This window comes from Rhinoderma darwinii, chromosome 1, assembly GCF_050947455.1.
Source record: "Rhinoderma darwinii isolate aRhiDar2 chromosome 1, aRhiDar2.hap1, whole genome shotgun sequence".
NCBI classification, from domain to species: Eukaryota; Metazoa; Chordata; class Amphibia; order Anura; family Rhinodermatidae; genus Rhinoderma; species Rhinoderma darwinii.
Window position 1 is genome coordinate 156150791 of NC_134687.1, and position 15976 is coordinate 156166766.

Below are 15976 nucleotides of genomic sequence, written 5' to 3' on the forward strand. Positions count from 1 at the left end.
CATCTACAGAGGGCACCGTGGCAGCATCTACAGAGGGCACCGTGGCAGCATCTACAGAGGGCACCGTGGCAGCATCTACAGAGGGCACCGTGGCAGCATCTACAGAGGGCACCGTGGCAGTATCTACAGAGGGCACCGTGGCAGTATCTACAGAGGGCACCGTGGCAGTATCTACAGAGGGCACTGTGGCAGTATCAACAGAGGGCACTGTGGCACTACCTTAAAGGGGGCTGCCCAATCTTGACATTTGTGTGTCTGCCAAACGCTGCTAACTGAGCCGCCGGACTGCATTTAGCGACACTTAAACTGGATAACTAGATTGTTGAAACGCGGCCTGTCAACTTCTATTTTTTTCTATGTGTGGCCCACTTACCCGGCGAGTTTGAGACCCCTGCTGTACACCAATGCAACCCATCTAACTTGAAGGAGTTGGAGCGGTTTTGTCTGGAATGGGCAAAAATCCCAGTGTCTAGATATGCTAAGCAAATAGAAACATATCCTAAGAAACTTGCATCTGTAATTGCAGAAAAAGATGGTTTCACAAAGTATTGACTTTCAGGGGGTGGATAGTTCTATTTTTCGGTCTTAATTGTTTGTGTCACAGTAAAAAAAAAAAAGAAAACTACATTGCACTTTCAACGTGTTAGGCATGTTACATAGTTAATAGGGTTGAAAAAAAGACATATGTCCATCATGTTGTGAAATCAAATGGTACAAACTCTAAAAATCCCTTTTAATTCAAGCTTGTAATGCATCAAAACAAGAAAAAACACCGAAAGGACGAAGACTTTCGCAAGCCACTGTACGTTGTAGGCTGCTCTGTTCCGTTCCCACTCAAATCAGTCAGTGTAGTGCACTGACTGCTCGATCGTCAGCCAGTCGGTCTCCTCTTTTGAGCGCTCATAAATGCTAATTTTAGCTGAATTCTGAACATGATCAGAATTCAGCTAAAATAAGCGCTCAGGAGATCAGACAGCCTGAAGATCGAGCTGAACTGACTGATTTGACTTGGATCGGGACAGAGCAGCCTTCAATGTATAAATTCATGAAGACTGTGCAAGCAAAACAGTAAATTATTCCCCCAGAATCAGTATGATCTCGCGAGACCACTCTGGGAGAAGACTTCACATCAAGAGCTCAGCGTGAGAGGCAGTGAAGATGGCTCCACCTGGGGTGATTCACTGTATTTCAAGCCCCGTTGGCTAACTACAGTGAATATACATATAAAGTGCCAGAAAGAACAATAACTCAGGAACAGAGCGGAGGGGGGGGGGGGGGGGCTGGCTAAATATAACATATGTAAATTAGATTTTAGGACTACAATAGAGTGATTTTTTTTTGGGGGGAGGGGGGAGTAATGGAGGTGCAGCCTTTATATGCATGTGTGCTTTTCTCTATTGGGGTTGTTGTACAGGTCAAGGAACACTGAAAACTGTAAAAGTGGGGGCGGAGGGTGTGTCTCCTTTCCAATCTAGTAGCTTGCTCTGTCACCAGCTTCTTATTGAAAACTGTTTTGGGACGGCCAAGAAAGGAAACTCTAAAAAAATAAATAAATGTATTTGAACGTCTCCCTGTTTGGTGTTAGTTTTGCACATGTTACATTTACTTATTAAAAATGAGCAACAGGAATGCAAATGCGAAAATATGTATTCTTACCAACTTGCTTTCTTGAAGTATTTGAAGCCTCTGTAAATAAGTTTGGTTCCATAGGTAACAAAGGAGGGCCTCCAGTAAGACTTGTGTTTTTACTTTCTGAAAGTTGAACTGCAATTACAAATACATTTTACATTCACATTTTATTTTTTACGTCGTTCACAGACTGTTAAATAATGGAATAACTTTATAGTTGGGGTCGTTACGGACGCGGCGATAGCAAATATGTGTAACTTTTTTTGTTCTTTTTAATAAAGCATTTTGTAAGGAGAAAAGTGTTTTTTTCCACTTTTTTTTTTATTTATTTTTTTTTTTATTAACTTTTTCCACTTTTTTACTAGTCCCACTAGGGGACTTCACTATGTGATCATCCGATCGCTTCCATAATACACTGATATACTATTGTATTGCAGTGTATTACTGCCTGTCCGTGTAAAACGGACAGGCATCTGCTAGGCCATGCCTCTGGCATGGCCTAGCAGGCATAACTAGTGGCATACCTGGGGGCCTTTATTAGGCCCCACGGCTGCCATAGAAACAACCGACACCCTGCCATCTTACTATTGAGCGCCGCATCTGAGGGGTTAAATCAGTGAGATCTATACGGATATCGATCTCGCCCGTTCGAGCAGGGCTGCTACCAGCGCTCAGCTACATGTGGTTGCCGAGAGCAGGGAGATTTAACTGCTGCCGGCGCGGTTTATTCATTCTGATGCAGCACAGTAAAAAGGCTACTGCATCAGAATAAAGAATAAAGCCCGTTAGTGACCGCCGTAAAAAACACCATGGGCGGTCACTAACGGGTTAAATGTAATGGGTTTAGTCAGCGTGTCCGTGGATTTACCGGAAACAATACCACAACACGCAGCACTTTCGTATTCGGTAATGCATGCCGGATCTGCGACGGAGGCCCCTAACGGAGCCTCCAATGCAGATGTGAACAGGGCCTTATAAAAAATATATGAAGAAACATACCCCTAAATATATTAAACATGATCATAAAAAAAATATATGAAGAAAAAAAAAAAAAAGTGTGTTACTGAACAGTATTATGCCCAAAATATTATTTCTGGACAGAATTACCATACGATTCAGATTCTTCATAATGAAGTAGTTCATCCAAAGCCAATTTTGCAGCATTTGCTTTTGCTTCTTTTTTGCTCTGTCCTATTCCCGTTTTGTACTGAATTCCATCAACAACGGCACAGAATGCGAAATAAGCACCAAAAACATTTCCTTAAAACACAAAAAAGAAGAAAACATTACATGTAGTTACAAATGGAGGCGACAGGACTCACTGCAGTAAAGTAAATCAAATTATAAAGTCTACAGATTATAAAACTAAAAAACATTCCCATGGAATCAAATAGAAATGATCTAAGCACTAACTTTGTAATGCATTATATTTACAAATTGGTACCAATGCGTGCCCACAGGGCCGGCGTCCGCATCAGGTGTTTTACGTTGCCGTCATGGCTCCTCCAGAAGAAGAATCCCCAGCCAGAGCGTTGCCGATGCTCTTGCCAGGTATTCTACTCCTAGAGGGAGCCCCTATCTAGGAGCTAAATCCCCCGGATCGTTGCCGACGCTCTGGTCGGGGATTTCACTCCTAGAGGAAGCCCCTGAGATGACACTGTCCATATATGGACAGTGAAGTCAGGGGCTCCTGGAGCGGAATCTATCGCCACAGCGTTGCCGACGCTCTGGCTTGGGATGCTGCTCCTGGGGAAGCTCTCGATGTCACAATATATTATTACACTATGGCATTATCTACATGGGCTGTGTGTGAAGTTATCTACAGGGCACTGTATAAATGGGGGCACAAACTGGGGGCCTAACTTCTATATGGTGGCACAGACTGCAGTTTTACTGCCGCCGTGATTTCCCCAGCAAAAGAGGCTCACTACGTCTGTGTAGCCCAAGGACCCACATAAACCTGGAGCCGAGCCTGCGTGCCCATACAGCAGACTCTATAGATGAGTCATGTACAGAGATAACACAAATCCTAGAAATTAATGGCAAAAACAGAAAAAAAAATTGCCCACTCCTTCCATTTTAACGTTTTGGTGCCACAGGCAATTTTTTTTTTTTTTCTTATTTTTTTTTTTCCTCATGCATAAAAGCTTTAACTTATTTTACTGTTGTCATAGTCATAAGAGGACCTGATTTATGTGGTATGTGTTGTAGCTCTATGTAATTCTCCATTGTTTTTTGGGTCTTGCAGCATTCACTATGTAGTAAAAACAACATGCTAACTTTGATTTGGACATTGACATGATTGCGGCGATACCAAATTTATATATATATTTTTTCATGCTTTACCAAATTGTATAAAGAAAACACGGTTTAAAAAAAAAATTATATATACATCAAAAAACAGAGGATTGGAGCAGCACTGTGATTATGAGCCTAACTAGGCCGGTGTTTGGCTTAAAAAACAAAAGGAGTGACCTCTCATTGTATACTGAATGTCCAAATGAAGAGAAAGTGAAGCAGCACTCAGAAAATTTTTTATTTATTTATCCAACATCCACTACAACGTCTCACCTTCTCTATGAAAGCTTGAAAATGCCTTCAGAGAGAAACGTTGTAGTGGATGTTGGATAAATAAATCCATTGTTTTCTGAGTGCTGCTTCACTTTTTCTGCATTTGGACATATTATATATATATATATATATATATATATATTCGCCATATTCTGAGAGCCATAACTTTTTTTTCTGTCGACTGAGTAGTGCAAGGGCTTTTTTTGCAGGAAATTTTTATTGGTACCATTTTGGGGCACATACTACTTTTTGATCACTTTTTATTTGTATGAAGCAAAGATGACCAAAAAATTCTTAAGTCTTCAATTTTTTTTACGGGTTCACTGTGCGGGTTAAATAACATGAATAGTTTTGTTTGTTTTTTACACATTGCTTTAGGAATTTGCTTTAGCTTTTCTAACTTTTACATTTATTTCTTTGTACATAAAAATAAACGTAACTTTTTTTTTTTTAAAGTAACGGTTTCTACATTTTTCAAATGTCAGTGACATGCCAGCAGTTTTGCTCTGTGGCGGTCCCGATGCAGAGAGCCTCACCAATCACTGAACCAAACAGGCAGAAATGCTCAACCGAGCGCTTAGCCTCTTTGGCTGCCATTGACAATGCTCATAAGTCTGAAGACGGGCTTTGTAAGCCTCAAGACCGATCAAAACTTCTGACATGTCACTATGACAAGTCAAAATTTTCCTGAAAAGCCAGATACTCCATGTAACCTAGGGGACTAGAACATGTGCTTGTTTGATTGCTGGTACCATAACACTGCAATACTTATGTGTTGCAGTGTATGGTACTTTTAACATGTTTTTATTAGGAACAGAAAGATAGTGGACAAACATTGGCACCCTACAAACGCATTGGGGGGGGGGCATAGAAAGAGTGGGTTTCCCCCTCTGTCAGCCATCAAAGTGGTTAAACGGCCAGGATTAGAGTGATCTACCATCCAAGCCGATGCAGTATACAGCCGACAGCCGCTAAGTACGGAACGTCTCAGCCCGTTCTATACTCCCCCTTGGCGGCTGGGGCTTAGTTATAACACGACACCAAACGGTTAAAGAGTGCCTCATGGTGGTTGAAACTTGCACATGTATTCAAAAGTGGGTGGAGCATTGCAGCAGGCGAGGGCACACGCAACCAGACAAATGTATCATAATTTACTCCAGAAAGTGACGTAAATTGTGACTAAATCTATACCAGCTCATGACTGATGTGGTTTCACATTTTGGCGCAAGGGCCAGAGATGCGCTTCATTTATTAAGACGCATGCGCCTCTTGATAAATCAATCACAAATTACCGCAACTTTTTTAATATGGTGTACACACTGATGAATACAGGTTTCAGCGCTAGATACAGCTGCTCTGTATACAGTATACAAAGCAGCTGTAGCTGAAAAAGAAAAAAATTATTTTCAATAAAAAGTAATTCGAAAAATGCACCACACGTTTTTATAAAAAAAAAAAAAAACAATTAGGGGGCGGAGCTTGGCCGCTGTACTGAATGGCCGCATCTTGGGGAGCCCCTGCTCGTATTAGGGCTTTAGCGGCTCATATCGCTTCATTGGACCAGCAATTTCGGACTCATACGTGAGTTATACTACTTACCTTACTAGGATGACGAGGAAAAAGCTCAAACCGGCGGCTCCTCGGAAGCGGACCGAGTTTTTCGGTCCAAACTCAGGGCCGGTGCAAGATGGGAGAACCTATCACAGCCTGGCCAGACTGTTCTAGCTCCCGCCCTCGGTCTATTTATACCCTCATTTCCTGCTTGTCTGTGCCTGTGATTCTTTCCTGTTTCCTGGCTCTGCTGCACCTGCTATTATTGACCTTGCTTCATTTTGACCCTGGCTTTACTGACTACGCTCCTGCTCTGCGTTTGGTACCTCGTACACTCCTGGTTTGACTCGGCTCGTTCACTACTCCTGTTGCTCACGGTGTTGCCGTGGGCAACTGCCCCATTTCCCTTAGCTTCTGTGTACCCTTGTCTGTCTGTCTTACACATATTGAGCGTAGGGACCGTCGCCCAGTTGTACGCCGTCGCCTAGGACGGGTCGTGCAAGTAGGCAGGGACTGAGTGGCGGGTAGATTAGGGATCACCTGTCTGTCTCCCTACCCAGTCATTACAAATACTGTCGTTCACCAATTGCAAGACAATATTGATGGCCTTGGCTCTCATACGGAGCATATTGAACAGAAAATGGGACACTTCTCTATTGCACATAAGCTCGTGGACGCTCATTCTGCGCTTAAGGAGGTGAGTCGGCTGCGGGATAAGGTCATAGACCTTGAAGATAGATCAAGGCGGAACAATATTATGTTTCGTGGTATCCCAGAAGATGTCTTACCGCCTGATCTGGCTCATCATCTTACGCAACTTATCCAGCTATTACTACGGTCCTGTTCTGCTTTGGACTTTTCCATAGATAGGGGTGCATAGAATCCCTAAGGCCAAGTCTGCTCCGGAGCCTGCACCCAGAGATATTCTAGCTCGCATACACTTTTACCAGGTTAAGGAGAGGCTGATGGCGGAATGTAGGCAGAGGGGCGCTCCCCCAGCTCCGTATTCGGAGGTATCCATGGTCACGGATCTTTCGGCTGCCACCCTGCACAGAAGCAACGTGGATTCTACCCGGTTACATCTTCTCATTGTACTGCCAATATTAAGTACAAAATGGGTTTTCCTACGAAGCTCTTCATCAACAAGAATGGGGCCTCTCATACGGTTCTGTCTGTGGATGAGGGTATAACTCTCCAGAAGAAATTGAACATTTCGGTTGCTTCGACTTCCTCTTCTCAGCATTCCAGATCCCCAGTTCGAATCCAAGATGATGGGCCTGTCGTGAGTAGAAATGGTCGCCATTCCTGATCCCTGACTCACCTGGATGTGGTCCTGGTCAATTTGTTTGTACATTGTAGCCTGTTCTGAGCTCTGGATATTGTTCTATCCCCCCACTTCACACCAGTAGTGCGTATTTGCCTGGTGATAACCCTTTTTTGTTCCCTATTGTAATGTTATTTTCCTTTACTGCATTGTACCGGACTGCAATTTGTATTCGCTTGAAAAAAACGCAAAGGCATTTGGTTTGATAGCTTCTCTGTTGAGTGAGAGGTCATTGTACGATGTCTGGAGGGGTCATCACGGATCCGAGGTAGACGTTAAAATATTTTTCACGTGTGCATTCCTCATATTCCAGGATAGACATGTTCTTCTTGGAGCATCAGGGTTTGCGAGATGTTGCAGGGACCAAGATCGGCACGATAACCTGGTCAGACCACGGCCCGATTACGCTTATTCTTAACGAAAGTTTCGTATTCCCCTACTTGTGTGGAGGCTTAACTAATATTTTGTCGCATCCAGAACATCAACTGGAGACTGAATTGGTACAATATTTTGACACCAATTCACACTCTGTCTCTGACATTTTCATGATCTGGAATGCGCACCAAGCAGTGAGAGGTATGTTCCTTAAATCGTGTGCTTTAGTTAAACGGAAAAGAGATAAAGAATTTAACTCCCTAATTTCTAAAATTCGGCTTCTAGAAACGCCAAATAAAATGTCCCCCGCTGCTCGGTTAATTTCTGAACTGCGTAAGCTTCGCTCCGATTTACGTACCCTTTTGTTGTCAAAATTTGATTATGCATTTAAAGAAAGCCAAATTAACTTTTATGCCCATGATAACCGCTCAGGAGCTCTATTGGCTAAACAATTAAAAACTGCTAGGTCTAAGCAAAAAATTAGCTTTTTATTAGATTCCCAAGGCCATAAAACTTCCCATCCTCAAAAAATAGTGGATCAGTTTGCATCCTTTTATGACTCCCTTTATAATCTGTCTATATAAGCTGTCTCGGGGTTATTTTTGACTCGGATCTTTCCTTTACTCCTCACATTCAATCACTTTCACGCTCCTGTCATTTTCACCTCAAAAACATCTCCAGAACCCACTCTTTTCTTACGGAGGAAACCGCCAACACTCTCATTGTTGCTCTGATTCACTCTCGTCTTGAACTTCTGTAACTCATTACTAATCGATCTTCCCCTCACCAAACTCTCACCTCTCCAATCTATCCTCAATGCAGCAGCCAGGCTGATATTTATGACCAACCGCTACACCAATGCCTCTAATCTGTGCCAGTCACTGCACTGGTTGCCCATCCCCTTCAGAATAAAATTCAAACTAATTACTCTCACCCACAAAGCTCTCCACAGTGCTGCACCTCCTTACATCTCCTCCCTCATCTTTGTCTACCACCCTACTCGGGCTCTACGTTCTGCCAACAACCTTCGATTAAAATCCTCCATAATCCGAACCTCCCACTCCCGTCTCCAAGATTTTTCTCGTGCTGCACCAGTCATCTGGAATGCGCTACCCCAGACAATCAGATTAATTCCCAATATCCACAGTTTTAAACGTGCCCTGAAAACACATCTATTTAGACAGGCCTATAACATTCCCTAATCGGACTCCTTTCCATGGCCCTCCTTCTAGATTAGTCATCAGAATTAGATTCCCTCACACTCCTTCTCTTCATGTCAGTCATACACGGATACTGGCTGGTGACCGGCTTATGCAGCTTTATGTGTACCACCGCATGTGTATAAAAATGGCTGGACTATTGTACAGAACAAACACTGCTACACTGTTTCCTCAGAGATTGTAAGCTCTTGCAAGCAGGGTCCTCACTTCTCAGGTTTGAATTGTAAATTAACTTTGTCACAATGTAATGTCTGATAGTTTGTTTCATGTTCCCTCTAAATTGTAAAGTGCTGCGTAATATGTTGGCGCTATATAAATAAATATTATTATTATTATAATCTCCAGCAAGATCAGGGCACATATATGCCGACAGCAGCTGACATCTCTGCTTTTTTTAGACGGTCTCTCTCCCCTAATTGTCAAACACACAGGTGGCCTCACTATCGGTTCTCATTTCTGTGGAGGAGGTAACTCGTGCCAAAGTATCCCTAAAGGCCTTTAAAATCACATGGCACAGATGAGTTCTCCAATGGGTATTATAAAAAATATGCCTCGACCCTGGCTCCTCATTTGGAGTCTGTGTTCAACTTGGCGATGGATAAGGGCTCTTTCACTTCTGAAATGTTGAAGTGCTCTCATAATTACTCTGCCTAAACTTAGCAAGGAGCCAATTACCCCTGCAAATTTTCGTCTGATCTCCCTGCTGAATACAGACGTCAAGTTATATGCTAAGATTTTGTCTGCCCGTCTGTTTGCGATTTTGCCTGACGTGATTCATCCTGATAAGGTGGGTTTTGTTTCTTAGACAGGCTCCTAATGGTACGAGAAGATTTCTAAACCTTATTAGAGCCGCGGAACTGGCTCAAACTCCTTCTCTGCTTCTGGCCTTTCGTCGGGTTTACTCACCTCCCGACACCCGCAGCCATGAATCCGTGAGCGCTGGTCCCCATCTCCTTACTAGCGCTCACTTCCGCTCCGGTCTGCTGTATCCCGTAGGGTGCGCGCGCACGCTCGTGCCCGCTCTCAAAGGGCCAGCACGCACCTGTAAAACAATCATCATCAACCACATGACTTCCTGGTCTATCAGAGGGTCCCAGCAATTCTGATCCATGCCTGAGCGTTGTTAGTAATTCCTAGTCTGCCGTGCCCGGTTACCTGTTCCTGTATCCCGTGCTGTGTTCTTGTTCCTGTGCCTACTAGTGGGAGTCGTGTCTACTGCATCTGTGTCATCCGCCACGTCCTGTGTCCTCTTCCACGTCGAGGGATTCGACACATCTGGCGCAACCTGCGGCACCTGCTGTCATCCGCCACGTCTGGCGTTACCTGCTGCACCCATCAGTGCCAGAGCTGCGGCCACTATCTGGACTATTCAGGTAGCCTTGTGCGGGACTTTGTATTGCTTGGGATCCCTGTTTGGCCAGCTGCCTCCCCGATACGGCGGTACGGCCTAGTGGGTCAACAAACCGTGACACCTTGGATGCGGAGAAGGCGTTTGACCGTATTCATTGGGGTTTTCCGGAAGCTACATTGATTAAATTTGGCTTTACAGGGCCCATTAAATCTGCCATATTAGCCTTATATTAGTCTCCTTCCGCTAGGGTGTTTACATCTGGGTGTATTTTGGGACCCTTTCGTATTACAAATGGGACGAGGCAGGGGTGACACTGTCTCCTCTCATCTTCGCTCTTATGATGGAACCTCTGGCGGAATTAGTTCGAACTTCATCTGGGATTAAAGGAATTACGGTAGGTCAACAGGAACACAGGATTGGCCTTTATGCCGATGATGTGATCTTGGCAGTAACAAACCCGGTAACCACTTTACCATGTGTATTAGATCTCCTACATGTTTTTGGTCGGGTCTCCTATTTTAAAGTTAACAGGTCAAAGTCCCTACTACTTAATATTGGCTTAGATCCCATTACCAAATCCTCTATAGCAGCTTCCTTCCCTTTCCAATGGAGTGACTCAAGTATCCCATATTTGGGAATATCCCTGTCTAGTCCTAGCTCCGCTTCGTTTGCACGTAACTATACTCCTCTATTATCTTCCATCCCAAAAATGTTATCTGGTTTGCGTAAACCCTTTATTTCATGGGCTGGACGTATAGAAGTGCTTAAAATGATGATCCTTCCACGCATTTTATAATTGTTTAGTACTTTATCAATCCCAGTTCCGGTGCTATTTCTTAATAAGATGCAATCTATATTAAATAATTATATCTGGAATGGTTTGCATGCTAGAATAAACTTTTCTACATTATCTAAACCAACTGACCTTGGGGGCATGGGTTCTCCTGATGTTAAAAAACATTATGCCGCTGTGCTGGACCAACTTAAATTTCGGTGGCCATCATCCACGCAGAAGCTGTGGATTTCTAACGAATCAGCGCTTCTAAAGGCTCCTTTAATTTCCTTTTTACATCCCCAAACGGCTTCTCCTATATATCCGTTGCCTCAGGTAGCTGGCATAAAAGCGTCAGTTCGCTCGTGGTCATACCTCAATTCTATTTGGTCATCAGATTCTCAGGGGGAGGTGTCTCGGGCCTTCCTTTACCGTTCCTATACACACTTATTCCACAGTTAGATCTCTCTGTGTGGGAAACTTTGGGAGTTAGGAAAATTGGGGATTTGCAGGAGGATGAGATATTGGCTACTTTTTCGGTGCTCCAGAATAAATTCAAACTTCCAGCTGCGATTTCTATAGGTTTCTTAATGCTAACTTGAAAGAAAAAGATGCGCCATTAGACGGGCGCTCAGGTGTGAAATAAAACTGATATTTTCACAAAATCGTAAAAAATTTAAAACAACGATTTTATTCAATATAAAATAATAAAGTGCTGCAACGCGTTTCAACCACGCACTGTGGTCTTCATCAGGCATATAAATTTTACTAGAATACATCATTTTATATATTCTCATCATGTAATTCACATCCAGGTTAAACAGTGAAGGTTCATTATGGGCGTTTCAACACAGGTGCGTGTATATTTTTCTCTGATTTTCTTTTATTTCTATTGCTTTCTATTTTAATCCATCTATTTTCTGCCAAAAAATAGATTTTTTTAGAGTTTGTTGTGAGAGAAGAAATTATTTTTTATATATGTTTATGTACATAGAACTGTATACTTCAGGAGTTGCCGTTCATGCGTACTCGCCGTGTGCAGATAATATGAGTTATCTTTATTCATTCAATGGTTCATATTTGTTCTTTATAGTCATTTCGAGCTTGATGCGGTCCTATTATTTTGAAAAGGATATTTTTATTACTATAAAAGATACTTCTGATTTTATTGTTATTCGTTTAACAGGTTCCCGACCACTGGCCGTATTTATACGGCCAGCGGTCAGGGTCTCTGAAGTCCGCCGTATAGACTATTTACGGCGGCACTTCAGAGACTGTGCACGCGCGATCGCGTGCACACAGCTCTATGCCCTGGCTGTTGATAACAGCCATGGGCACTGGGCAGACTGTCAGGGGCCAATCTTTTGGCCCCTGAACATGTGATCGCTGTGACAACCAATCACAGCGATCACATGCATTTCTGCATATAAAACAGTGTGCACGCGATCGAGTGCACACAGCCCTGTGCCCACGCTGTTACCAACAGCTCTGGGCACTGGGCAGAGTATCAGGGACCAATCTGATGGTCCCTGAACATGTGGTCGCTGTGAAAACCTATCACAGCGACCACATTTGTTTTATTTTGACTTTTCTGGCAGGAAATCTCCTGCCTCTTTTCTTCTCCTCAAACATTGTTTCAGTTTGAGGAGAAGAAGAGACTCGAGAGAATTGCTGCCAGAAGATTACAGTGAAAAAAAAAACAGTTACACTATAAAACATTCTCTGTATAGATAGATTTCTATCTATCTATACAATCTATCCATCTATCTTTTTTTCTATCTATCTACCTTTCTTTTATTCTATTAGAATAGGCAGGTAGGGAGTATATAATTATATATATATATCCACATATATATAATATATATAGCAATAGCGGTTTATTTTTTTGTTAGCGGTAGTGTAGATATATATACCAGTTTGTGCGTTTTATATAAAAAAAAAGATTAAAAAAAAAGTGTTTAGTTAGTGTTCGTGTTAGTTACGTTATGGCGAGGAAGTTGTTTAGCGCCGAGGAGGCATACGCCATGCTGTGGTCTGAGTCGGAGACCGCATCAGAGATGGCGTCAGAGATGGAACCTGTTTTAGGTAGTGACGATGACAGCGTCACTTCAGGTTCATCTTCAGGGGACGTTGTCCCTGATGCAGTTGAAACTGCAGAACATGAAAGCGCAGGGCCAAGTAGCGCTGTAGCACGGGACAGCCTGGTCCCTCCAGTCCAGGCTCTTGTATGGGCACCTGCCCCATCTTTTTGGCCTAGAATCCACGGATTTACTGCCACTCCTGGCATAACCGTGGACAATACAAATTTTGTCCAAATGGATTACTTCCATTTATTTATAACGGACGACATCCTAAATCAGTTTGTCCACGAAAATAATTTATATGCCACGCAATATATAAGGCAGAAACCTTCATCCACCCATGCCAGAGATTGGCCGCCCACCAATTTGCAGGAATTAAAAAAAAAATTGGGGCTCACCCTAAATATGGGTATTGTCAAAAAGCCCTCCATTAGGTCTTACTGGTCAACAAGACCCGCCCAAGCCACCTCAGTATATTCTGCAGTAATGCCCAGGTCTCGTTAGAAGACAATAATGAGGTTCCTCCACTTCAATGACAACGCACAGGCCCCCCCAAGTACCGATGCAAACCAAGATCGGTTGTTCAAAATAAGACCACTGATAAATTCCCTGAATAATTTATTTCTGCAACTCTACACCCCTGAGCAGAATGTAAGCGTGGACGAATCCCTCCTCAACTTTCATGGCAGACTTAGCTTTCGCCAATATCTACCTTCAAAAAGGGCAAGATATGGCGTTAAGCTCTACAAATTGTGTGAAAGCGGGTCAGGATATACCACCGCCTTCAGGATTTATGAAGGGCGGGACCGCACAATAAATGTTCCCGGATGCCCCCCTGATCTTTCCACCAGCAGTAAGATCGTGTGGGAGATAATGCAGCCTCTGCTTCACAAGGGGTACCACCTGTACTGCGATAATTTTTATTCCAGTGTGCCCCTGTTTAGGCATTTGCATGCTGCAAGGACTGGGGCATGTGGTACCATGCGAAAAAAAACGAATTGGTTTTCCACAGCAATTAGTGGGGAAGCGCATGGTAAAGGGGGACTCTTGTGCTTAGGCATCTGAGGAATTGCTGGCGGTCAAGGGAATGGGTGGGGGGTGGATGTCATGTTTGATGTTTTCCAAAGTTCATCTGCTGGAGAGCTCCATTTGCATAAACCTGCAATTTCTTATTTTAGAAAACCCCAAAAAATAAATTCCCATTATACCCCTATATGAATATTTTGGGATTTCTGCTTCAAGAGCAGATATTTTGGAAGTCTTATAGAAACTCTGTTGAGTTTTGTAAAACCAGCTTTGAAAAAAAGCGATTTGTGAAATAAGCTTCTTCTATCGTAAGCCGTCCTACATCTCTATGTGATAATAAGGCCCACATATTTGGTATCCCCATGCACAGGAGAAGTGGCAGAATGTGAAAGGAGATGAATTTTGTCCGTGGTCTATACTGTGTGTGAAAAATGCTGGTATAAACTGACGCATTTGCTAAAAAATTGCTAATTTTATTTTGATCCATCTTATTCAAGAAACTTTCAGAAGAAAACTGGACTGTCTAAAAATATGATAAACCCCTTGAAGGAAACCTTGTGGGGTCTACTTGCGTGAATGAAGTAATTTATGGGGTGATTCTAATCTTTCAGAAGCATTAGGCCCCCCAGAAAACAGTATGCGGCTATAAAATCAAATGCAGAATTCCTGGACCAAAAAGCCTCCTTTTATGCCAAGCCCTGGCACATGCCCGCACAGTGAATAAGGCACACATATTTGGTATCCCCATGCACGGGAGAAGTGGAAGAATGTGAAAGGAGATTAATTTTGTCCGTGGTCCATACCGTGTGTGAAAAATGCTAGCAAAAACTGACGCAATTGCTAAATTCTTGCATTTTTTTCCAATTTTGCCCACTTTAGAGAAAAAAAATAAAAATGATGTATACTGACAAATGCCACTAAAACAAAGCCCTATCTGTACTTTACAAAGAGTGTAAAATTCAAAGATGAACTTTATTCACCTGCAGAGTTATAGTCATCTAAAGCAGCGCATATGAAAATTGTGACATTTGCTCTGGTCATTTAGCTGTAAAACAGCCTAGTCCTTAACCGGTTAAATACTTTCGTTTTTCAATTGTCGGGAGCCGGCCGCTCCTGTTTTTTTCAAATATTGCTGATGTAAAATAGAATGTTCCCATTGTATTTGCTCTTTGTAGTTATATTAAATTCAGTTCTGTCCTATTGTTTTAGATTCAAATATAATTGCATTATGATGGATAATTCCTCTAGCTCTATTGTTATTCAATCACATTCGCTAGTCCTTTAATTGTCGGGAGCCCAGAGTACCTATGTTCTTCATAAGTTGCAGTGAAGGATTTTCTTATCAAAAACGAAATTAGTTTTATTTCCATTTGTTTGTTCAAAACTTCTTATTTTTTAGGAGTGATATTATTTAAAAATGCTACATATTAATTCATATAAACTCTGTTAATTTTCCATTTTATTTGGACATACAAAATTTAATTTTTTGAGAAAGAAATGAATACTCCTATTCCAATTTAGACTTGATCTATTTTTTCATTGAGTCTCAAAGTACCAAATGTAAATATCCAAAATGACTCCCGTTTATTCAAGGTAGACATTCTGTTGTGTATTTTGGAATTTATTTGCTCAATTGGAGAGATTTTTATTTTTGAAAAATCAGATGTATGGTTATACAGCAAATGCCTTGATAAACTATGTTTTAGGAAACCGTTTTTGGCATTAAAACGGTGACCATTCAATCTTTTTCTTAATGTCTGGGTTGTTCTTCCAACATATTGCAACCCACACTCACATTCAATCATGTATATTACATAGTCGGTTTCACAACTCATGTGAGTATCGATTTTGAATATTTCTTGTGTTACATTTGACATAACCTGAGTTTTCCGTGTTGATGTTGTTTCTTAGAATCAGACATGATTTGCGGCCTATAAATATCGCTTCTCTTACTTTTCCTAAGGTTGCCTTTGTTTTTTTCTCGCTATCACCTAGGTGTGCTAAGGGGAATATCCACCATCTATAACTATTTAAACCTGCCTCCCTAGGTAAATGTTCACATATGCTTATCTGGGA

At 42.2% G+C, this 15976-nt stretch overlaps 1 protein-coding gene across 4 annotated transcripts in view; it reads right to left on the reverse strand.

The window, feature by feature from the left end:
• The window catches only part of ADAD1 (adenosine deaminase domain containing 1), a 220649-nt gene that overhangs the window by 121640 nt on the left and 83033 nt on the right, over nt 1-15976 (reverse strand). For all 4 annotated transcript variants that reach the window (XM_075849715.1, XM_075849716.1, XM_075849714.1 and 1 more), the window contains 2 exons: nt 2737-2889; nt 1657-1764 (listed from right to left, as the gene is read on the reverse strand). In XM_075849715.1, coding sequence (XP_075705830.1) covers nt 1657-1764; nt 2737-2889 — 261 coding nt within the window. The remainder of the gene's footprint in view (nt 1-1656; nt 1765-2736; nt 2890-15976) is intronic.